Source organism: Mustela erminea, chromosome 18 (genome assembly GCF_009829155.1).
Source record: "Mustela erminea isolate mMusErm1 chromosome 18, mMusErm1.Pri, whole genome shotgun sequence".
NCBI lineage: Eukaryota > Metazoa > Chordata > Mammalia > Carnivora > Mustelidae > Mustela > Mustela erminea.
The window spans coordinates 38,396,324-38,419,012 of record NC_045631.1 but is presented as its reverse complement, the minus strand read 5'-3'; the positions used below and the strand labels follow the sequence as shown (position 1 = coordinate 38,419,012).

The following is a 22,689-nucleotide window of genomic DNA, read 5'->3' as shown; positions in this document are numbered from 1 at the left end:
TCCGCATGCGCTGAGCCGCTGCGAGCCCGCCCCACTGACGCCCAACCGGGCGTCCAGTCTCCTAGCAACGACGCTTAGACTCTGGGGCACAGCTCTTTTCTTTCCATCCGCACCCGCCACTCTCTACCCACAATCCCCCAGTTTTACTAGCCCCGTTTCACTCGTCAAACTCCTGAGCCCCCGCCTAGATTTACTTTTGTCTTCTACCGCACCTCATGCATTATAATGTTCTGAATCATCCCCTTTCCCTTATCCCTCGAGTCTCCGAGGTTCTCCCTCCTCACACCATCCTGGGTTCCGCCACCCCCGGGGCTATCCAAGTTGGTCGGCTTCCCTTCGTCCTGAGCCCATGCTAGGCCAATAGCCTTTAAATGATGCCCGGAGGTGAGTAGGGGATAGGGTGGTGAGTAGAAGATTCGGATAACGGTACAGTCGGGCTTCCAAGAATAAGAAACGTAACAATTGGACTCATCTTTTCACAGCTAATCTTGCCCAGAGTCCAGAGGAACGGGGCGTCTGCATTACTGAAGCCCTTATCACCAAGCGGAACTTGACGTTCCCTGAAGATGAGGATCTGTCAGAGAAGATGTGAGTGCCAGGGGGAGAAGGAGGTGGTGGACGATTGAAACACACAGGATGACCAGTCCCCTGAGCTGTACTGGTTTGTCAACTCATCTTTATCCCTCTCTTTACTTACTCCATGCATTCAATCAGTGGTCATGTCCAATTGATTTTGCCTCCTTAAACATTATTCTATTCCTTTTCTTTTCTTTTCTTACCATGCCCACTGAACTGCCTTAAATAAGGCTCTTAGGCCATCACCTCTCAACAAACTCCTAATTAGTTTCCCCTGCCCCCGGGCCTGGATCCCTATACTGTTACCACAGTGATCCTTTTAAATGACAAATCTGATCAGGCACACCTTGATGGAACTTTCCTTGGCTCTCTAGTACTTCCAGAATAAAATCCAAATGCCTTAGCATGAGTTGAGCTCTGCTGCCTTTTTAGCCTTATTTCTGGCCGTTCTCCACTATTCCTCTAAGACCCGACATTCTCACACCTTAGCGCCTTACTTCTCAGATTAGTGCTGAGCAACATCACCTGGGAGGTTGTTATAATGACTCTCAGGTCCACCCCAGACCTACTTAACCAGAAACTGCATTTGAACAAAAATTCCAAGGGACTCATGGGTACATTAAAGTTGGAGAAAGCCTGGATTAGCACACACTGTTCCTTCTGTTTGACATGCCTTCTCCTCATCCCCTTCTCACCTTCCCAGCCAACTCCCACTTACATCACCTCCTCTGGGAAGCATTCCGTTTCCCCCAATTCAGGAGTCCATGCACAGTTCAGGCACTCCTTTGGTCCCTTGTACTTGTGTCTGTCATCCACTTGTCCTAGATGTTTGGCCGGCTTCTCGAATAGTGATGGGCAGGGACTCTCATTTGTCTCGAGTGGGCATGCAGTAAATATTGTGGGATGAATGAATGAGTGAATGGGGAAAAGTTCCTTCCATGGACCACTCAAAAGGGAAGGAAGGAAGGATCCTCCTTCCGAGTTGCCTCATCTCTGCCCCGGTCCCAGCTTCCACCGTCCACGCTGGTTCAAGGAAGTCTTCCCTTGCCTCTGAGTCTCTCCAGGAACCATAAGCTGCTATCACCCATTTCCTGGTCCAAGGGCCTTCTACTCCTCTCACCTTCTGATCCTTCCCAGTGCTTCTGACCAAGATCCAGGGCTCCAGTTTCATGGTTTCATGATGGGGACACCGCCTCATGAGTTCCTGACATCTCGTCCAAGGCACTTATCTTGAAACCCCTTTCCTCCCCCTCCCATCTTCCCTGCTGAGACAACACAGAAGTGGCATTCCATTACAACACCTGCTGACTGTTCTTCCAGGTTTCACACTCTGGCTGAACTGCAGACTGTCCGCCTGGACCGGGAGGGGATTACCACTATCGGGAATCTTGAGGGCCTCCAGAACCTTCACAGCCTTTATCTGCAAGCGGTAACTTCTTGCCTCCTGCCCTTCTTCCCCCTTCACCCTCTGTGGACCAAGTCTGTTTAATCCAAAAACAGCCAATCAGGTCACCTTGCCCATTCCCTGCCATTCAGGGAGGCAGACCTTCATTGAAACTGTTCCTAGATGGGCGCCTGATTGGCTTATCTGTAGAGCATGCAACTCTTGATCTCAGGATTGTAAGTTCAAGCCCCACATTAGGTGTAGAGATTACTTGGAAGAAAGGAAGGAAAGAAAGAAAAGGAAGGAAGGAAGAAGAGGAAGGAAGGAAGGAAAGAGGGAAGGGGAAGAAAAGAAGGAAGGAACTGTTCCCAGATGAATCAGGAATTCTCTTCAGTAGGAAGAGCAATCCTCCCTGAAGAAATCCTAAGCATGCTCTTGAATCACTGGTTTTTTTGTCAAACATCTTCTCTGGGCCTCAAAGTTCTTTTTGATATCTACCTTATCATGTTATATATATATAGCTCCAGCCCATTTCCTGTTTTATAGAAGTGGAAGAGGGAGCCAGAAGATTCTACTGCATCCTTCAGAACCTTGAAGGCTGTTTTGTTGTCGGAGGTGGTGGTGGTGGTGGTGGTTGACTGACTGAGTTTCAGGGTCCTCCAGGTTGACTGTACCCCGCTCCTTTCGTCTTTCCCCACAGGAACTTTATGAATCAAAGTCACGTGTGCCCATTACTCCCTGTGTGTACCTAAGCCACCGCTCAGGCCTCCACTACTGCCCCATGGCCCCTTGGTCTCCTTCTTGACTTCCAGGCCCCTCTGTGGTTGTGGGCTGAGCAGCGTATACTTTGATGAAGCATAGCTAGCCCCCAAGTTGACTCCCCTTGACCATCCACCCAGAGAAAGCAAATCATCCCCGGGTAGCGAGAACCAGTTCAGGGGGCAGGGGGTCATTCCCAGAGCGCCAGTTCGCCAGCGGCAACAGGGGACAGGGTCTACCCAGTTTCCCCAACTCGTTTGCTTTCTGCAGAATAAGATCCAGCGGATTGAGAACCTGGCCTGTGTCCCCTCCTTGCGGTACGTGGTGTACAGGGCTCAGGCCTGGGGGAGAGGGAGAGAGCGGGGAGAAGGGGAGACCCAGCCATGCCCCAGAGAACTAGTTGGTCCAGACTTCTCCAAGCCTAATGTCTTGTCCACCGAGGACCCAACAAGCCCTGCTCTGCTTCCCCCACCCAGGGGGCCACGAGTCCCCACTCATCATCAGGCTGCTCAGCCAGGGCCCCCGGGTGCCTGGAGTCCTCCTCCCTTCCTCCCGTGGTTCCATGATGCGGCTCTGTCTTTGCACCCCTTCCTTCCCCCCGCAGCTTCCTGTCTCTGGCAGGAAACCAAATCAAGCAGGTGGAAAACCTCCGTGACCTCCCACATCTCCAGTTTCTGGACCTTTCTGAGAACCTGATAGAAACACTGAAGCTGGGTAGGAAGGCCCTGGCCCCAGCTCATGGGATAAGCCTTGTGTGGGCCCCCCACTTCTCTGCTACCATCTCCCCAAGCTTGCGTTGGCAGCACGGCCTCTGGGGGTCTGGGAAGGCTGTAGAAAGAGACAGAGGCTTTGGGCAGGGAGAGGGGTAGGACACCCTTGTTCCCTTCTCCCTGGTGCACGCAGATGAGTTCCCCCAGAGCCTTCTCATCCTCAACCTGACCGGAAACAGCTGCACCAACCAGGATGGATACAGGTGAGGAAGACATGAGGGCAGGAAGAAATGGGGGGTGGCCGAGCTCCTCCTTCTACCTCCACGCAGGCCCCCTCTCAGCCTGCAAACTGGTCACTATCCATGGCGCCTTCTCCACCCCGGCTCAAGTGGGACGCTTTTTCTCTCCCACCCCGAGGTCCACATGGAGCCAGCCTTTAGCTTTTCGGGACTGACCACAGGCCCATCTCCCCGCCTGTGAACACCAGCCCTCCCGGTGTGGTTGCTGCGGCTTGTGTCTGCACTTCCTCCCAAGCTCCCCACCCATGGGTGCTCTCCCGGGGTGGGGGATCCTCTGCTCTTTCTTCCCTACAGGGAGCTGGTCACAGAAGCCCTGCCATTGCTCCTGGACCTGGACAAGCAGCCTGTGTTAGAGCGCTGGGCCTCAGATGAGGAGGAGAAAGCCTCAGACGATGAGGAGGAGGAGTTCCCGGAGCTGAGCAGCCCGTTCTGCACAGAGCAAGGTGGTCCTGCCTTCCAAGGCTTGCACCCTCTCTAGAACTCTCCTCTGCCCTGTGGGGCACTGGGGCAGCTAAGTCCTGCCAGGGCCAGGCGTCAGTCTGGGATGCAAGTGACGTGTCCTCCCCACCCCAACCCCGGGCCCCTCCTCGTAGGGATGGCAGCAGGTTAGTCTGCTCCAAGGGTCAGCCAGAGACCTCCCTGCCAAGGGCCTTCCTGCCAAGCCCAGGGCTCCGTCTACCGCCTACCGTCTTGTCCCTCCCAGGCTTCCTCCAGGAGCTGGAGCAGGAGATGGACAGACACAAGGAGCGCAGACAGCAGACAGCCCTGAATGAGCACCTTCAGAGGATGGAGACGAAGCCCGCCCTCACTGACCTCCCCCTGCTGCCTGGGGGGTCCGTGGCTAAGGACAGCAGTCCCTCTGTCACCCCCAGCCAAGGGAAGGAGACACCCCCCAAGCCTGCCTCCTTGCCACAAGCCACCTCTGCCACCAAGAAACCCTGCCCTCTGGTTTCCAGCCAGCAAAGCACTGTCCAGGCAAAGAAGGGGACCAAAGCAGCCACAGGCCCCAAGGCCTCTGTGTCGAGGGCCCCCAGCACAACCAAAACTGTGACCAAAAGAATCAAGAAGTGAAGGGCAGCCCGTCCCTACCAGCAATTCCACAGGAACGAGGAAGGGGGAAGAAAAGGGCATGGGTGGGGCCTCCCCTCCTCCTCATTCCCCTCACCTGTGACAGGAGGCTCCCCCAGTAAAATGTCACCCAGCCCTGAGTATGTCTTTCATGTCATTGGGGGGCATCAAGCAGTCAAGGCAGTGGGAAGGAGTCACAGAAATACAGAACCCAACTCTACTGAACATGTTTCTGGACAATTTGGGAACCACCCAAAGGACTGGCCCACCTCAGGTCCCCACCTGGCTGCCTGGGCCCTGAGCAGGCCTCACGGTGTGGAAGATGCCATTTTCCAGAGGGCACAGCTCACTGCCATCCTTGGGACGTGCCCTCCAAGGTTCAAGCCAAGGACCAAAAACCCGTGGTCCTCATTCTCCTTAAACAGTAGCCCCATAGTATGCCAGGCACATTCTCTTGGGCATACCCGCTCACACACCTGGGGAGACCACCTCTCCTCACAGACCCCTGCCACAGCCTCCCCCATCGAGTCCCCATTCCCCAAGAGAAGACTGTGCTGCCCAGCAGACAACCAGAGGCCCAGGGCTGCCCTTTGCCCTCACTTGGCTCTCCCACCCCCACTAGAGCCGGGATCAAGTTCACTGAACAGTGAAATAGTGTACTTTATTAAGGCAAAGGCCGAGCTGGCCGCCCAGAACAGGACTGAGGGAAGTGAAGGGCTTGTGCTGATCCCGCCATCCCAGGGGTCCTGTGCCCACCCCAGGCCAGGACCAGCTGTGGCGCTCAGCCATACACCCGGCTCTCCCTCTCCACAAAGGCCTGGAAGAGGGCGCCCAGCTCCTGTGGGGGTGGGGCCCACTCCCCGGCCAGCAGCCGCCGCGCAGCCTCCAGGCCTTCCTGCTCCAGGTCCCGCTGCTTCTGCCAGAGCTGCTGTCCCCGATCCTGCCCAGGAAAGGCAGAGATGAGTCCCCAGGACAGGCTTCCCTCCAGATCGCGGGGAGATACCTGCCATCTCCCACAAGCAGGAGAAAGGGCAGGGTCCCCGACATTCTCCTGGGCAGCTAGCTTTGAAGGCAGAGACTCCTCCCGGCAGCTCTAGAGTCTCCCCTCCACTCCCAGGTCCACTCATATTTCCAGAATCCCAACTGGGCATGGGAGAAGTGAGTCATGTCCCCAGAGTAGCCCCTAATCCCCGGGGCTTACCTGCCCACTCTCCATCAGCCCCAGGGCCACCTGGTGTCCGCGGTAGAGGCTGTGCCGGCGATCCACCTGAGTCTGGAATCGGGGCTGGGTCCGAACAGGATCCTGTGCTCCAAAAGTGGGGGACACCACCTGGGGGGCTGGGGCCGCGCCCGCCCCAAAGATGAAAGGTTTGAACACTGACCTAATGGGACAGAGATGGAAGGAGTGAAGGCTATCACATCCCCCCGGACACACACACACATACCCCGCCTGGCAAGCTCTCCCCTGCCTTCCCCACCCTCATTCCCCTCACCTGGATGGGTCTGGTGTGGCAGTGAGGAAGTGGACACAGGGCTGTGTGGGATCCTGGGGCAGGATGGACACCATGCTGGCCGTGGTGCGAAAGCCTCCCGAGTCCATACAGATGCCACTCTCCTTGTTCCTGAGAATGTCCATCATCACCTCTGCCGTGATGCCCCCTGTGAAGGAGGACAGGCTGAGGGGCCCCCAGGGCAGAAGGGGACCCTCTGGCCCGCGGTCAAGTCTGTGGGAGAGGAGAGAGGCCGGGAGTGCCATGGTCCTTGGGCCCCCAGGCCACTGCCATCCACTCACTGACCTCGCTGCTGCTGCAGCAGCTCTCGTCCGGCCTGGAAGCGGGCTTTGGCAGCCTCCATCCGCACAGGCTGCTGAGTCAGGGAGAAGACCTGAGCGAAGTCGAAAGTGCTCTGCCCACCCCACCAGCCCTGGGCCAGGGCATGGGTCCGCAGCTCTGAGTGTTCGGCGGAGATGTCTGTGCCAATGCTCAGCTGGTTGGAGATGTTGCGGGCCCCCTCTGTGGAGGAGGCGGGAAGGGGAGGGAATGGCTCCTTTATCATAAAGCACCTACTCTGTGCCAGGGGCTGAGAACAGGGCAGTGAAGAAAACAGCCCTTCCCTCGTGGAGACGGAGACAGACGTGTGAGCTTGAGGCTGTGGCAAGTGCAAGGAAGAAGCACCTGCTTGCATATACGGGGGGAGAAGGGGGCTAACCGCCAGGGAGTCCAGGAAGGCTCGCCAGAGGAAGTGGCAGGCTAGAGCACAAAGGATTTAAGCAAGCGAAGGGGAAAGGGTCCTCAGTGGGCTCATCTCCCACCACCTCAGGTACGCCGACCACCCTGAGGTTTGCACCTGGATCCGCCCTGCCCGGCCCTCATCCCACCCCCTTCTAAGGCTGACCAAAGGGGACGCCTCCAGGAGGCAGGCCCCAGTGCCAGGCCCTCACCCCGGATCCTCTGTGCGGCCCACAGCCTCCCCGCTGTCTCCAGCACCCACGCCTCAGTCCGGTCAGCCAGCAGGAAAGTGTTGTGGTAGCAGAACGGGGCAGGGTCCTCCCGGCAGCTGCCCCCTTGCCCATGGCGCTCCAGCAAGCCCGTGATCACGTGCAAGGCCTCCAGGGCAGAGCGGCTCCGTTCTAAGGCCAGCCTGGCATGGGGAGACGGGCCGGGACCAGAAGGGCAGTGAGGTACTGGCGGCGGGTGACAGAAGCCCCAGTGGACAGACGCAGCCCGGGGAGGCCCGCGTTACACAATCTGCCCACCGTGGTTGTGTGGAGCGCAGTTAGGCCAGGGGTTTTCAAGTTTGGCTCTGAGGGTCCCCTGAAGAGGCCTGAAACATAGTCCCACAGAGAGAAGCGCACCGGGCCCCCCAGCCTCTCTTCAACCCGAGTGGCTCTGCTTTAACTCGCTTCATACATTGGGACTCCATTGGGGGGCGGGGGGGGAGCGCTTCTACTGAAAAAAGAAATGTGAAACCACTGCCCTATTTCTGGGCCAGGAGAGGCACAGAAGGGGCCATACTTGGGAGCTCCTTAAGAGACTGGAGATGGGGCCGGGAGAGAGGAGGAGCGGGGGCAGCCTGTCTGGGCTCTCAAGGGGGACAAAAAGATGGGGGTCCCATGACCCGAGCTTAGGGGACGGGGGAATGGCACTCAGCTCTCAGACTTCCAGCACCAGACGATAAGGGAGGGCAGTGTCCCCACCTGAGCAGATCCATGCCCAGCAGGGCTTCCCCCTCGCCAACTGGCTCCTTGGTCCACACCGCCTCATTGCCAATGCAGACACCATGTTCATTGGCGCCCATCTCTGCCCCCCAGAGCCACGAAGGTCGGCTCAGGATCACCGCATGAGTCTCTGACACCTGGTCCACCTCAATGTAGGTGCACTGCAGGTAAGAGGGGAGAAGGGGAGAGCCCACTCAGAAAGGGTTTTAGTATTCCCACTTGCCCAGGAGCAGGCTAAGTCAGAGGCTAGGTCCAGGCTGGTAGACCGGAAGGTCATGGTCTTTCCCGCACCTGTGGTGGCTTTCCAGGGGCCTGAGAAGCGGAGGAGGCAGGTCTGAGGCGGAGGCTCAGATCTGCCACAGCTCCTAGCTCTTCCGTAAGGCCTAACCCACCTGGAGCCGGCTCCCAGGGGGGTGAGTGCTTGCGGGTACAAACACCACCTCCTGCACTTCGTCCCGGGGCCGGTCAGAGTTCTTGGCAAAGATCACGGCGGGGATGGCAGAGGCCGGGGGTACCGAGACAAAGCAATCGCAGGAACGTGGGGCGTCGGGGTTCCAAGAAGCCATCATCTGGGGAGAGGTGGGGAGGAATGGGTCCTCTTCGGGCGACCTCTCCACCATCCTGGCCAGAGCTCAGCCCCCTGGGAGCCCCTATCCCAACACGTGTCAAGAGACACTCGGAGGTCACTGCCTTTGGGTTCGCGATGCTCAGCACCGTACACAGGCGAAGGCACCGCGCGGCGGAGGCACCAGCTCTCGGCCTGGGCTCCAGGCTCGCGGCTCCGCAGGCGGGCGCAGAACGCACGGGAGCCCGGCTCTCCGGCGCAGTCGCGGGACCCCCTCCCTCGCCACCCTACCCCTCCCTCCACGCCCCTATTCTATCCCCATTTTCTCTCTTCCCCAATACGGTCTGCCCCTAACCTCACTCCCTCCCAGATCCCCAGCTTAGCCCCGACCGCCACCGCCTCCGGTTCGGGTCATTGGGCGGAGGCTCCCAGGTGACCTGGAAGGCTTTGGCCCGGGAGGCGGAGCCAGAACCAAGAGCTTGCAGTTCTACCGTCTTCCACCAGGGCGCGCGCCAGCACTATTTCTTGGAGCCGAGCGGCCTCGGAAACCTTGTTAGGCAACCTGTCCTTGCCGGCGCCGCTCTCAGGCTGGAAAAAGGCTGAGACGAATCCGGGGGCACTTCCAATGGGGTCCCTATGGGGAGCAGGAGCTGGGGGTGGAAAGAAGCCCACGTGAAAAGAGAGGAAAGAAAAACCAGATCTGTTAGAGAGCGCCGATTGCTGGGGCATCTGGAGGAGAGAACTCAGCTACTTGTGTCCTGGTTTGAATTACAAAGGTGCGACCTACCCCAGTCCCCACCAGGGCGCAAGATCTGTCAGATTGTCACAGGGCTGAAGGTGTAGGGATAACTTAAGTTAATGCATTTTTTAAAACGCACATATTCTCAAAACCCACCTGACCCCAAAAGGTGGATTCTGCCCCACAGTGCTTGAACTCCTAGAAAGATAGCTTTGAAAGGATATTTGAAAATTTCTAGTCCAAAGATTTGGTGCCTTTAAATAGAGTGAAACTAGGGGCGCCTGGGTGGCTCAGTGGGTTAAATAGAGTGAAACTGAAACAGCAAAGAAGTCTTTTTTTTTTTTTTAAGAGAAATCTTTTTTTTTTAAGATTTTTTTTATTTATTTGACAAAGAGAGATCACAAGTAGGCAGAGAGGCAGGCAGAGAGAGAGGGGCTCCATCCCAGGACCCCGAGATCATGACCTGAGCCGAAGGCAGTGGCTTAATCCACTGAGCCACCCAGGCGCCCCCAGCAAAGAAGTCTTGGCCAAGGGGGCACATATTCTTGTGTGGGTGGACTCTGATCCCAAATGTTCTGCTTTCCAGGTCATTTTCCCCTATTAACCCTCTCTGTAACCGGCACTTAAGCAAATGTATGCTACTCTTTTTGCTCTGTGGAGCCCTCCAGGATTGGGGACAGGAGAGATACTGCAGATTCTCTACTTCTCCCACATCCATCCTGCCAACAAATAAGGCTGCTGCTCAGAGCCCTTGGCGACAGCGTGGCAGCCTGGGGTCATTCCTGGGAGGGCAATGAAGACCAAGTTTTCCCCAGGAGGCAGGCTATGGGCAGGTGCACCAGATAAGGCTATTGGGGGATCTGAAATCTGAGATAGTTCTTAATTGCCTATAGGTATCCAAGGCTGATTCTGAAAAGGAAGCTGTCCCCAAGGAGATGGACTTCACTTTCAGAAGGTGCACTGCCACTTGCAGAGAAGAATTATCTAGAAGCTGGGCAGGGAGCAGGGAAGAGTATCACCTGAAACTCAGAACACTGGCATCTTGTCTTGCTTCTGCAGTGGACCTGGAGTGTCTCTTTGGCAGGTCACTTCTTTGAGGACCTCAGTTTCCCCGGTAGTAAAATGACAGCATTGAACTAGATCTGTGATTCTCCACCACGGGTGGGGAGTGGAGGGGAGCAATTTGCTTTCAACCACACAACTTCCACTGTACAACAGAATATTTTCATACTCTGTCCATGGACGGCCAGCATCAGCGTCACTGGAAGCTTGTTAACAATGCAGAATCTTGCGGCGCCTGGGTGGCTCAGTCTTTTAAACAGTGGACTCTAGATTTCTGTGCAGGTCATGATCTCATTGTCCTGAGATTGAGTCCCGCATGGAGCTCCCAGTTCAGCAAGAACTCTGCTTCTCTCCCTCTCCTTCTGCCCCCTCCCCAAATAAATAAATAATTTTTTAAAAAAGATGCAGAATCTTGGGCCCCACCTCAGACCTAGTGAATCAGAAGCTGCATGTTAACAACATCCCCACTGTAAAGTTTGAGAAACGCCGGTCTAATACACCCCCAAGGACATCACTTGGAGTGCTGGAGAGTTAATCCGGATGGCTTCAGGAATTCCCTGGGTGTCTCTAATACGCCCTGTACCGGGTGGAGACAGCCAGACTGTTGGGTTCCTGAGTTGCTTTTCAAACCCACACTGATAGGACGCTGAGCCGTCGAGCTCACCAGAATTAATGGAAAGTGAAGGCTGCTTAGGGTGTGCAGTCCACGAGGAGGTGTCGTGAGGTTGCCGTCGGGGGTCATTCCAGAAGCAAAAGTCAAGGCTGTATGTCTATGGACGCGGGCACCCAGAGTGGCGGGTGGTTCAGTGGGCCCCTTCCTTCACTTCCCCAGCCGCCCGCAGTGGGGCAGGATTGGGCCGGAGGAGAAGCGAGTGTCTGCGGGCCACAGCGCTGCCCCAGGCTGCGGTTCCCAGGCTGCCGGCTCCTCTGTCACTTTCCCATTCCTGTTTTCACTCACCAACCCTCCAGGGCCGGTACTCCCACCTCCCAGGAGAGGAGGTTGGCGGCTCAGAGAGGTTGTCCAAAGGGTGAGCCCACGTGGCCTGATTTCCCTACTTTCTCCCTGGCCCTCCAGGATCATCCCGCTGGGGGCGTCAGATCTGAGGGGTCAGTGGTGGCCTTGGGCTCCAGGGGTGGGGGGTAGGGGGCCGGCCAGCCGAGCAGCATTGCTGCCAATGCGGGCCAGTGAGCAAACATCAGAGCCCCACCAAAGGCCCCCGCTAAGAATGCAGGTCAGCAGGAGGAGCTGTGAGGGGAGGAGGGGTGGCCCCAGCCCTGCCCAGACAGGCCCAGCCAGCCCCACAGCTGCCCTCCTGTCCCTGGGGGCAGCGATGGGCTGCAGGAGGAAGGGGCTCCCCGGGGTCCTGGGGTCTAACTCCCACTGAACCAGGAAGACAAAAGAGGTGCCCACAGAGTGGGGCCGGCAAGGGGGGTGGGGTGGGGCATAGGCCTGCCCCTCCTCCTCCTGGACTTCGAAATCCAGGAGCAAGAGAAAGCAAAGAGTTCCTCCCCTAAAAACCAGTCTGCTTCCTTCTGTAACCCCTATCACAAAGTGACCTTCAACTCTGTGACTGCAGATTCTCCCAAACAGGTGATGGGATGAGCCAGTGTGGATACCAGAGTTGGCTCCAGGAAACTGGGTCCGGGGTGGAGTGTGGGAAACAGGAATCCCACTAGGGAAGATAACTGTGGCCAAAATGAAGGCGGGGAAGGTAAACGAGCACAAAGTCCAGCCTGCCCTTTTGGACCCTGAACCTTCTCAGCTATCAACCTTCCTAGCTTTGGGCCTCTGGACTCATAAGCGTTTTTTGTTTTGTTTTGTTTTTGTTTTTTAATCATTTCATCTGAATTGGGCACCGGCTGCATCGCAGGCACTGGGCAGCCCAGGAGAGTGTGTACAGATGGGCGTTTCTGCACATCCCAGACCTCCCAGTGGGTCGGGTGAGGGTGCACTGGTGTGTGGTGTTTGTGTAACTGTGGCGGGCCCTCTAGCTGGGAGTTGCAGTAGGATCCTTCCCTCAGACTTTCCAGCTGGGCGGGAGCCCATCAGATAGCCTGGCTGCCTTTCATCGCCTTGTCCCTGATAGGGATCATTCTGGGTGAAGAAATCGCTGTCAGTCACCCCCGCCTCGCTCACAGCCAGAGGGACTGATCACACCCCCATGGGGCGGGGTGACCAGGCTGGGAGGCTGGCTCTCCCTGGTAAGGCAGGGAACTGGCGTTCTTCTCAGGGGAGGAGAAAGAGGGGGCTTACATGTGGAGGAGGAAGGAAATATCTAGAACCTTCTCAGCCCCACGGAGGGACAGTCAGCCCAGCTATCAACCCTGAGGGAGCTCCTCCCCATTCCCCACACCAGCCACCTCCTGGGAAAGGATCTGACCCTTCCATCAGCTGGGCTCTGCCCCAAACAAAGGGAGGAGAGGCTGCAGGCCAGGGTGCTGGATCAAAGGAAGTGTCCACCCCACCCTGCAGCCGGCCTGGGCCTGGTCCTCACTGCTGAGGGACACTGAGTCAAAAAGAAAACCAGAGCTGGAAGACAAATGAAGCAATGATGTGCTTGATGACTTTATTACGGCATAAAAAACACAGGCTGTTTCTTCCTCCTCCTCTCCCCCCCAAACTGGGTTCAAATCATTTAAATTAAAAAAAAAAAAAAAAAAAAAAAAATCCTACATTTCTCCTCTAGGGGGCTGCCTAGAAGGGGGTAGACAGCCAAGCAACCTAGATCTATAAACGAGGGGAGCAGAAGAAAACCCATCCGAAACCCTCACCAGCACCCTTAGAACTCAAGGCCTCCGGAGGGGAACATCAATGTTTCCCCGCCACCCCAACACCCATTCGGGAGTTCCCCTTACAATGGTCACTGGGGAAGGCTGTCCTGGTAGCACAGGGAGGGGGTGGCTGGTTTCGATGGGTGGAGGAGAAAGGCATCCCACACCCACAGTGCCCTCCCTCTCTCCCCCTTTCTCTGCCTGGCCAGGCAACCTGCAGGCGCTGCGAGCTCTCTCCTGCCCCCAACCCTCTCAGCAAGGAAAGGGACCTCTGGTTGGGGTGGCAAGAGGTAGGGGGAAGAGGGAGCAAAAAGAAAGAACGTTACTTCTTAAACTACCCCAGGCCCATGAGTCTCTCAGGGAGAGTCACCCTGTCCCTTTTAAGAAGGGCTCCCTTCTATGCAAACGCATATTCCTATCCAGACCCCAGACCCATTTCCCATTTAGCTCCCAGTCCTGGGACTGGACTTCAGCATCCCCAAGGGAGGAAGAGATGCTGTAAGCCTAAGACCTAGGGCTCTGGACAGGGTGAACAAGGTGGGGTCTCTCTAGCTGGAGACCCCAGGCTCAGTAGAGAAACACACACACAACACACACACACGTACAAACAACATGCACACACACATGCCCTAATATTAAATAAAATACCTTTTGCTTATAACTTAAAAATCAATACACAACTAATCTTTGCATAGGGCTCTGGGTGGAGAAAGGGGGCAAGGGGTCCAGGGAGGTCAGAGGGAATCTTAGGGCCTCTACCTCTAGCTTGGGAAAGGGTACTAGTCCCAGACTCTGACCCCCTATCAGCTTCCTTCCCTCTGCCTGGCTCCATCCCTGCCAGGCTCTCCCCCTCCCCAGGCTCCACTCCAAGATCACAATCAGGATGGATCTCAAGCATCTAAAGAAGGGGACAGGGACAGCTTCTTGGACATCACCTCAGAAGGCAGACCCCTTCCAATGGGAGAACACCTCCTTCATATGGAAGGGAAGTCTCCCTGCCCAGAATTGAGATGGGGAGAAGGGAGCCTCCTAATGCTCTACAGGAAGGGCAAGGCTTGCAGGCAGCAGAGAAAGGGGATGGGAAAGAAGAGAAAGAGTGGGCCTTCTCTTCCCAGTGAGTAGAAGATGGCTGGACATCCACCCTGAGTGGAGACCGCTGGAGGTCCCTCTGCTGGGACACCCCACCTACTCCCCAGGCAACCCAGGTAACCCTCTTCCTTCCATCCCTAAGGAGAAAGCAAATGATGGGGGGAGGGGTGGGAACAGGGAGCCAGGATGAGACACTACATCATTCTAGGGTGGGGGCTGGGGCTTCTGGTTCCTTGAAAACCTAGATCAGGTAACGGATGGGGAATGTGAACTACACACCGAACTTTATTTTTCATGAAAACCATGAGTTAAGGACTGAATCCGAGTTAGAGGCATAAGGGGTTAGTTCCTTCCATTGCCCTACCCAATTCCTTCCTCTCATTTTAAGAAGAGGACTTTTTGCCCTCCCCCTCCTGGTCTAGCTGTCCCTCCACCCCACTGCTCTGGCTGGGAAGCTGTCCCAGATTCTGGCCTCTTCCCCTCTTCCTTCACGGCTCCATCAGAATGGGTTGGGAAGGGTTAATCAGGAGGCACATAAAAGGAGTTATTTCTAGGGCAACAACCCTCCCAACCAGATAGAGACCCCTCCTTAGAGGGTACCCCTGTCTCCCCTACCCCAGGTGAGCGCTCCCTCGGGAAACATAGGAACAGAAGTACTATATGGGGGATGAAAGGGACCTGGGCCGCAGGGCGGGTCCGGAGGCGCTTTTAAGTGCCGGTTCCCAGGCACTAAGGACGTGTCCAGACAGCTATCCCCAGCGCCTGCGGCGGCCCCACTCCTCTCTGCTCCGGGGACGCGCTGTCTCTTCCAGCAGGTCCCCTCCGCCCTGCAGCCGCGGTAGGGGTACCCCACCCCAACCCCCCAGCCCGGGCACTGGAGCGAGTAGTGGGGACAGGGAGGACAGAGCAGCATGCGCAGCCCCTCCCAGCCCAGCCAGTCAAACACGTCTCGTCCAGCCCCAGAGACTAAAAAACCCCCTACTGTCCCGTCCCCCTGACCCCGCACCACTTTTCCTCCCCCTTAATAAATAACCACCTGATCCTCTGACGCGAGTCCCCCAACCCCCAAAGGCATCAGGCCGGGGCGGGGGGAGTGGAGGGAGGCCCCGAAAGCTCTTCTGATGCCCCCAGGAGAGACCAGCGTGGGGGGCGGTACCAGAGCAGCTCAGTTGGAGGGAGCCGCGCCGCCCTCCGCCTCCCGCTTGCCTTTGCCCCCGGGGGGCTCCACCGCTCCGCTGGCCTTGCTCTCGCCGGTGGCCGCCCCGGCAGCCTCCTCTTTGGCGCCCTCGTGGGTTTTCATGTGTTTGGCCAGGTGGTCGCTGCGCATGAAGACGCGGCTGCAGACCGCACAGGGGAACTTCTTGGTGCCCGTGTGGGTCTGGAGGTGGCGCTGCAGCTCGTCAGAGCGCGTGAAGCGCTTGCCGCAGAAGAGCCAGTTGCACACGAAGGGACGGTCGCCGCTGTGCCAGCGCAGGTGCGCCTTCAGGTGCGACGTCTTGGCGTAGGCTTTCCCACAACCTGGGATGTGGCAATTGTGCAAATGCTTCTTCTTGCCCCCGTCGGGCCCGCACGGAGCCCCCAGTCGCTCCGCCTCCAGGCAGTTGGGGCAGCGGCACACGGTCTGGCCCGAGCTGCGGGGCACTGACCGCCGGGAGCCTTTGGGCCGGGCTGCTCCGTCCAGACTGGAATCCAGACCCTGGGACTCCGGGGCGGCCGCTTCCAAGGCCTTAGCCCCGTCGGGCGGCCCCAGGAGATGCTGCCCTCCGGCGGCCGGGAGAAGGTGGTGCGGGTGTGGGTGGGGCGGCGGGGCACAAAGCTGGTGGTCTCCGACGTAGCCCCCCAAGCCAGCCTGAAGCGCCCCGGGGTGGCCAGGCGAGGTCAGCGCGCTCTGAGTGTGGGGGAGGTCCATCCAGCTGGTGCCCGGATGAAGGTCCCACCACGAGCCATCCTCCGTGCCTGGGTGAGTCGGCCGGAACCATGATTCATAATGGTGTGACATGTCCGGCTGCAGGAGCTTGGAAAAGGGTCCCGGGGCCAAGGGACTGTCGCTTTCCAGGTCCTCGCAGGTTACCCGAGAGGAGGCCCCCGGCAGCTCATAGCCCTGTGAGAAATCCACCTCCGGGCCCAGCGGGAGGCTCTGCAGCTCTCCAGGCTGCAGCGGGGAGGGGTAGTCCCCAGCCTCCGGGCTCGTGTGGCCCTGGTATGTTTGGAGAGGCTGCAGGTCGAGGCGCGGCGGGGAGGCGTGAGGCGCGTCCGTGTGCTGGCTGCCCAGAGAGCCGCAGACAGCGGTTAGCATTGCCGGGATCCGGGGTGGGGTGGGGAACAGGGACGGTCAGGGGCACCTCAAGTGGGACCTAAAGGAGGCAAAGAAGAGGTGACATGAGGAAAGTAACCAACTCACTTTTAGTCCTGACCCAGATCCCCTCCCTGCAAAGTGCTCCTCTCTGTAGCTGCCTGGCAGGTGAAAAGAGGGACACAGCTCTGAGGGGACTAAAGACCAGTAAACAGAATTGGGGAGAGCTAGGAAGGCTGGAGGATATCAGGTTCTCAGCCAAGGGGGTAAGTCAACCTTCTCCTCGCTGAAGCTGATCCCTCCTACAGGACCTAGCTCATTCCGAGAGCTGGGCTAGTCCCAGGCTGGTAAGTCAAAAACTCCTACAGTAAAATGCTAGGACCATCCGGACCCCGGGTTCCCAGGCCAGCGCAGAGAGCTGGTGGCATTTACCCCCCTGCAGACCAGCCGCCACCCCCAATGGAGGGCCTAGACCCATCTCTACTTCCCTAGTCTAAACTCAGGACACAGATGAGGAGACGGTGGGGGTCTGTTTCTGAAACTCAGAGCTTGAGGTGACCTGATTTTCCATGCCCAGCGCAGGTTTTCAGATACTGGGGGAGACCTCATTCCATCCCTGAGGAATGTTCAGTGGTGAAGAGCATCTCACTGTTCTGTACCATTCGCCTCAGCTCTCTGCCTGGCTGGGTTGCCACCACCCCCCCCAAACCCACTTCCATGCCTGGTCCCTACCCCTTCCCCCCCCCGGGGGGGGGCAGCCACAGTGCTAGTTACCAGGGGACATCTCCCCACCAGAGAAAGGTAAGCCTCCTCCTCTCCTGTGCTGACCCACACAGACTCCAGCCAGTTGTCTGCTGCTATCCACGCCCTCCTCCAATCTAGGGGAGACTCAGATGTGAAGCTGGGAGGGGTCAGCTTCCCCCAGAAGGGGGCCAGCGAGAGAAGAGCTGACTAACCAGCTCAGGGAGGTAAAACTGTCACCCCGTTAAGAGATGCAGAGTCACAGTGGGGACAGCGAAGGACAACAAGAAAAACCAGAATCACAGAAATTACGAATTACCCCAAGAGATTATAGAGGGGGGTGCATTCTAGACCTGGGTCATTTTTAGGAGTTCTGCAGATGGCTCCCATATGCAGCTAAGTGTTGAGAACCATTGCCTCAGGCCAACCCTCTTATTTTTTTTAAAAAAGAGGAAACCCAGGCAGTATTTGGAGAAATGACTTGAACAGACTTTCATTTACTTGTTCAATCAACCAGTATGCACTGTATGTACCTCTGTGAACCAGGTGCCTGGACTCCCCACCTGTTATCCTTTCCCTAAAGGGTTGGCAACCTAAAGACATCTACCCCGTTCTTAACCACGCATCTGTGACTCGAAGGTCCTCTTCCTCCCACCACCTCTCCCGAAGACCTGGGAGCCCTTCAGGTGTGGAGTTTGGTCGCCCAGCCTTCTCTGATGGTGGGAGAGGAGGTGCAGTGGTTTAGGTCAGGGACTTCTTCCTACAGCAGGGCTGACCCTGCTACCTGTGGCCTCTGTGACCAAAGAGGTGGCCCTGGTATTCTGGGAGAGGGGGAGAGAGGGGAACCGGGGCGCCTACTCAGCCTCTAGCTGCCTTACCACAAGAAAGGAACAGGGTGAAGCAGCAGGAAAAGAGCCTCGGGCCCAGGTGGGGCAGCCCAGAAGGAGCTGGGCAGGAGCCGGGAGGCCTGGGACCCTAATAGCTTTCGGCGTCTGGGAACTGCCCCAGGGATGAGGGGGTGGGGAGGTGAACGACCCAGGCTCCAGAGTGGCCTCTCTCGACGCAGAGCCGAGGAGTCCAGCCCTGGGATGCAATGGCCAGCCTGCAAAGTTTCGGGAAGGGAGACAGCAGAGCGCGCACTCTCGGCTTCCCGCTCCCCAGTGCAGGAAGCCGGATAGAAACACCCTTCTTCCCCCTTCCGCAGTCTCCCTCTCCCGATCACCGGCGCTCAGGTGGTCAGGACTTCCGCACTCCCAGTCCTCAAGGTTCCAGTCCTCCGGTTGTCCCAGTCGCTCCAGTTTCCCCGGTTTTCAGTCTCCTCGGTCCCTCGTCTCGCCCTTCCGCCCAGCTGTCGCTCGGCGGGGACGCTAAGCCCCTCAGATTCTTTAGGACCACCACCCCCAAGGCCACCGGAGGCTGCGGCGAGTTCGAGGCGCGTCTTTCTGGGATGATCCCCGGAGCGCGCACCCCTCGCCGCCCCGACCCTGGCTCCTACCTCGAGGCTGCGCTCGGGCTCCGGGCACGGCAGGCTGGCGCGCTACGGACGGGCGCTCATGGGCCCTGCGCGCCGGCGGGCTCTCCAACCGCAAGGCACAGGAGCCGAAGACGAGCGGGGGCCGCGACCAGACCCGGCGGCGGGCGGCTGGAGGCCGGCAGCGGGCGGCGGAGGAGGGGCGGAGGGCCGGCGGGAGGGCGGAGGGCGGGCGGGAGCCAGGGAGCTAGCGAGCGAGCGAGCGAGCGAGCCCAGCTCCGCCCGTGACTCACCCGCGCTCTCTGCCTTCATCCTCTGCCCCGCGCTCCTTTTTCCCCGAGTCCGCGGCCCCGCCCACCTCACCTGCCGCCGCCTTTAACCCTTGCGGGCTCGGCCGGACGGGAGGCCCGCGCGGCCGGGCTGGAGGAGAGGGGGCGGGCTCGCTAACTAGGTCGCCTCCCGCCCCTCCCTGGCTCCTCCCCGGCCACTCCGCTCCTCGGGCGGGGGTCCTGGGCGGAGCGTTTCCCAGGCTCCGAGACCCGCCCCTCGGGAGCCAAACTGCCCCGGAGCGGGCTGGGTCTGGCGGGGTACGCGGGACTCAGACCCGGGGGCCTGGAGAAGGGGGCGGGTCCTCGGGACGATTAGGAGCGTCCCTCGGGCGCCGCTTGCTTCCTCGGCGCTCGACCCACTCGCCCGGCGGGGCGGCGCTGGCCGGGGTACTGAGAGAAAAAGGAAACAGGGCTGAGCGCCAAGGATGTGTCCGGTCCACCCCAGGCCTAGGCCGTGAGAACTTTGGGCTGCCGCCCTCCTTCACCTCATTACCCCCGCCGCTTCTCTCCACCACCACCACCCCCTGGCCTTTTGGCTCCGGCTTTCTTCCTCTCCCTCTCCGGCCACTCGCCTTTTTTGGGTTGCCTCCTCTCCTCTGCCATTCCCCTGTTCCCCCACTTGCCCTTATTCCCCCCTGCCTGCCCTTGTTCGTCTCCCAGGCCCCCCTCAGCTCTCACTCCCCATTTCCCCTTAAGCAGCAGCCGCAGGCGCGTCCTAAGTCCATCTCTCAAATACGCGAATCCCCTCAGTCCCGGAGCTGCTCAGCCTCCGTATGCCCTCCACCTTTGCCCCCCTGCGCGCCCGGCTCTGAAAGTTGGGGAGGCGCCCTAATGGCCCTGGGAAGGGACACTTCTGGAAAGAACTGATCGACCCCTTGCCACGATTCTCACCTGAATGTTTAAACCCAAGTTTCCTAAGTTTGGGAAAGAGTCTGGGATTTCCTTTAAGGAAAACAAATGCACATACACAGTGCACCATTCTGGCAAAAATTTCAGGTCGTTCACGGCCCCCACCGAAAAACTTCTCTCCAGGTCCCATTTCGTCGAGATATGGAGCGAGCGCCGGTGATTAGAGGCGTTCCTCCTCCTCCTCGCCCCACTGGCCTGTGAACCCGGGTAGTCCGCTGTTCCCTTCTCTATCCGTGCCTCCTCCACCCGCTGCGCGGACTTCCCGAAACAACTCTTTTCCTGCAGGGGAATTCTGATCGATTTCCATATTTTTTTTCTTTGCGCTATTTGGTTTTCCCTACGCGCTTTGCCATCGGCTTTTTAAATTTCGTTTTTTGTCTCGACAGTCTATCAGGCACAGCAGGACCAGAATTTAGGATGATTCAATCTCACCTCTACAGCCTCTGTTCCACCACCATTGCTTGACCCGGTTCGATTTTCTGTTGGGGACATACTCAAAGTGCCACTACAGAACAACTAAACTGAATCCACAGCCCCTTGAAAATCAGCCTTTGCCTGCGTGATTCCCCCCATCCCCCCAAAACACACACGGTCTTATATCCGGAGTAAATGTCTGATTCGTGGGTTCATCTGCCTCTTTTCTAAGATTCCATTTCCTCATCTGGGCCACCTGAGTTCAAGTTGGAAGACTCTTCTGGGGCTTAAAGGAATTGATGTATGGAAAATACTTAGCCCCTGGTTCCCCTGGTAAGCTCACAGCAAAGGGAAGATATTGTTATAATTATTAAATAAGTGGGTTCCCAGCAAACGTTTGTTGGATTGAGGAATATTCGCAAGATCTTGTGACTCGAATTTGGTTCACCTAAAATCCTGCCCCGGCCCTGGACTTGTTAAGCTGATCTGGTGGGTTAGGTTGCACTGAGCCTCAGTTTCCTCTGGGTTAGAATGCAGTTAGAGCAGTTACCCTGCAGGGTAAAAGACAGGCGCTTGGAAAGCCTGGAGAAGTTGCTGGAATGCAAGGGATTATACTTTCTGATCAGTAGTCTTCTGGACACTCAGACGCCAGTGATGATGTTGATTCTCAAGAACTGCTCAGGATCTTTGGGGCCACTGCCACATCGACAGCTCTCTATCAATGTGGTTTTATCTCTCTTCACTCTGCTCACAACCACATCCAGAACAGAGCCTGTGACTCAGGCTCCTGTGTTAAGTCTGATTTGACCCATAGGCATTCTCTGCCTCCTTCCTCCCTGCAGCCCACAGAAGCTACTGCTCTTAAGGGATCTGAGCAGGGATCTGCTCAGAGTCCCCCCCCCCACCCCATTCCCACTTTTTTCCAGGCACCAGATTATTTTATCTTCCTGTCTCCTTCTGTCTCTCCCTGGAAAGCAACAGGGAAACGGGTCTAGCCCCTGGATGGTAGACTTCCCACCCCACTTTCCTCCCAGACCCCCCTTTAACTCCATCCTACCCTGACCGACAGCCGCCTAGGGTTCCCAGGAGCAAAGACCCTCCATCTGCCTGTGGCTCCTAATACAGTTATCTCAGAAAACAGCCATCCTGCTTTCCTGTCCTGCCTAGGTTTCTGCCTCTCACTCAGAGTACTATCTTCCTTTCAGGTCGCCCTCTACTCGCCTTCTGATTCCTGTCCCCTCCAGCCCCTTGCCAGATGGCTTCCTACTAAACAGTGCCCCTGGTCTCATGTCGACTTGACTGCCAACATCACCACTGCCCAGTACTATTTATGTCTTCTCAAAATTAGACAATGCAGCCCACCACATCTCCCACACAAATAGATTTTGCCCAAGACTCAGGCCATTTCTGGTCTTGCTTCCTCCTTTCCCCAAAGGGGTAGATAGACAGATTTTGCCACAAGTGTCCAATCCTGCTACCCCTCTTCTCATACCTCATTTCTACCATGCAATCATTCTGCTCCTGGACCAGGTTAGTCTTCACGGTCATCATGACCACCATGTATTTACTGAGCATCTACTATGTTCCAGGCACTTTACACAAATATCTTCAGGGGCGGCTGGGGGGCTCAGTCATTAAGCGTCTGCGTTTGGCTCAGGTCATGATCCCAGGGTCCTGGGATTGAGCCCTGCATCAGGCTCTCTGCTCAGCCAGGAGCCTGCTTCTCCCTTTCCCTCTGCTCCTCCCCCTGCTCATGCACTCTCTCTCTCTGTCTGAAATAGATAAATGAAATCTTTAAAAAAAAAAAAAAAAAAGCAAACCCACAAATGTCTTGAACTCTCATGGGCATGCAGCAAACTTGTTATTATTATTCCCATTGTACAGAGGAGGAATTCTGCCAAGGATCAAAGAAATTCAATGACCTGCCCAAGATTACAGAGCTATTAAGTGAGACAGAGAAGGAAACTGAGTCCAGATCTGTCAGGCTCCAAAGCCCAGTTCTGGCTGCCACTCCTTCCGACCTTGCTAGGGCAGCAGTGCTGGCCCCTGGAGTCCAGCTCCCCTAAATGCTGAAGGTGAGGGAAATAGCATTCTCCAGCTAATGTCCAGATCAAAGCCATCCATGACCGTGCCTTTAAAAGGACAAACTGGTCCCATCTTGGATTGCTGGGACAAGTCACAGCTCTATCTGTGGTCCCTTCTAAACCTCAGTTGTCCTTCTGTGGAGACTGCACTAGGAAAATACCAAAGCTTTTCTGCCTATAAAAATGGTCTAGTGCAAGTCCTCGTTTT

The 22,689-nt window shown here is 57.2% G+C and overlaps 3 protein-coding genes across 6 annotated transcripts; 1 reads left to right on the top strand and 2 right to left on the bottom strand.

Annotated features, from left to right (window-relative positions):
* The first annotated feature begins 37 nt into the window (after positions 1–37).
* On the top strand, positions 38–4,961 carry LRRC46 (leucine rich repeat containing 46). The gene is made up of 8 exons (XM_032321437.1): positions 38–384; positions 483–588; positions 1,897–2,005; positions 2,990–3,036; positions 3,324–3,433; positions 3,623–3,692; positions 4,023–4,171; positions 4,432–4,961. Exons 1-8 carry the CDS (start codon positions 372–374, stop codon positions 4,797–4,799), a joined length of 972 nt encoding a protein of 323 aa, XP_032177328.1. The 5' UTR covers positions 38–371; the 3' UTR covers positions 4,800–4,961.
* Positions 4,962–5,377: 416 nt separating this feature from the next.
* Positions 5,378–9,028, bottom strand: SCRN2 (secernin 2). Of its 3 annotated transcripts, XM_032321436.1 has the most exons (8): positions 8,934–9,028; positions 8,406–8,579; positions 7,993–8,174; positions 7,237–7,436; positions 6,593–6,659; positions 6,290–6,455; positions 5,998–6,178; positions 5,378–5,736 (listed from the first exon to the last, which is right to left on the bottom strand). In XM_032321436.1, exons 2-8 carry the CDS (start codon positions 8,577–8,579, stop codon positions 5,393–5,395), a joined length of 1,314 nt encoding a protein of 437 aa, XP_032177327.1. In that variant the 5' UTR covers positions 8,934–9,028; the 3' UTR covers positions 5,378–5,392. The 3 variants fall into 3 exon arrangements, with proteins under 3 accessions (XP_032177327.1, XP_032177325.1, XP_032177326.1); XM_032321434.1 differs by lacking the exon at positions 8,934–9,028 and having other exon boundaries at positions 8,406–8,910; XM_032321435.1 differs by lacking the exon at positions 8,934–9,028 and having other exon boundaries at positions 5,483–5,736; positions 6,593–6,808; positions 8,406–8,911.
* Positions 9,029–12,939: 3,911 nt separating this feature from the next.
* Positions 12,940–19,161, bottom strand: SP6 (Sp6 transcription factor). 2 transcript variants are annotated; one of them, XM_032322296.1, is made up of 2 exons: positions 18,770–19,161; positions 12,940–16,594 (listed from the first exon to the last, which is right to left on the bottom strand). In XM_032322296.1, exon 2 carries the CDS (start codon positions 16,534–16,536, stop codon positions 15,406–15,408), a length of 1,131 nt encoding a protein of 376 aa, XP_032178187.1. In that variant the 5' UTR covers positions 16,537–16,594; positions 18,770–19,161; the 3' UTR covers positions 12,940–15,405. The 2 variants fall into 2 exon arrangements, with proteins under 2 accessions (XP_032178187.1, XP_032178188.1); XM_032322297.1 differs by lacking the exon at positions 18,770–19,161 and adding an exon at positions 17,308–17,382.
* Positions 19,162–22,689: the final 3,528 nt, after the last annotated feature.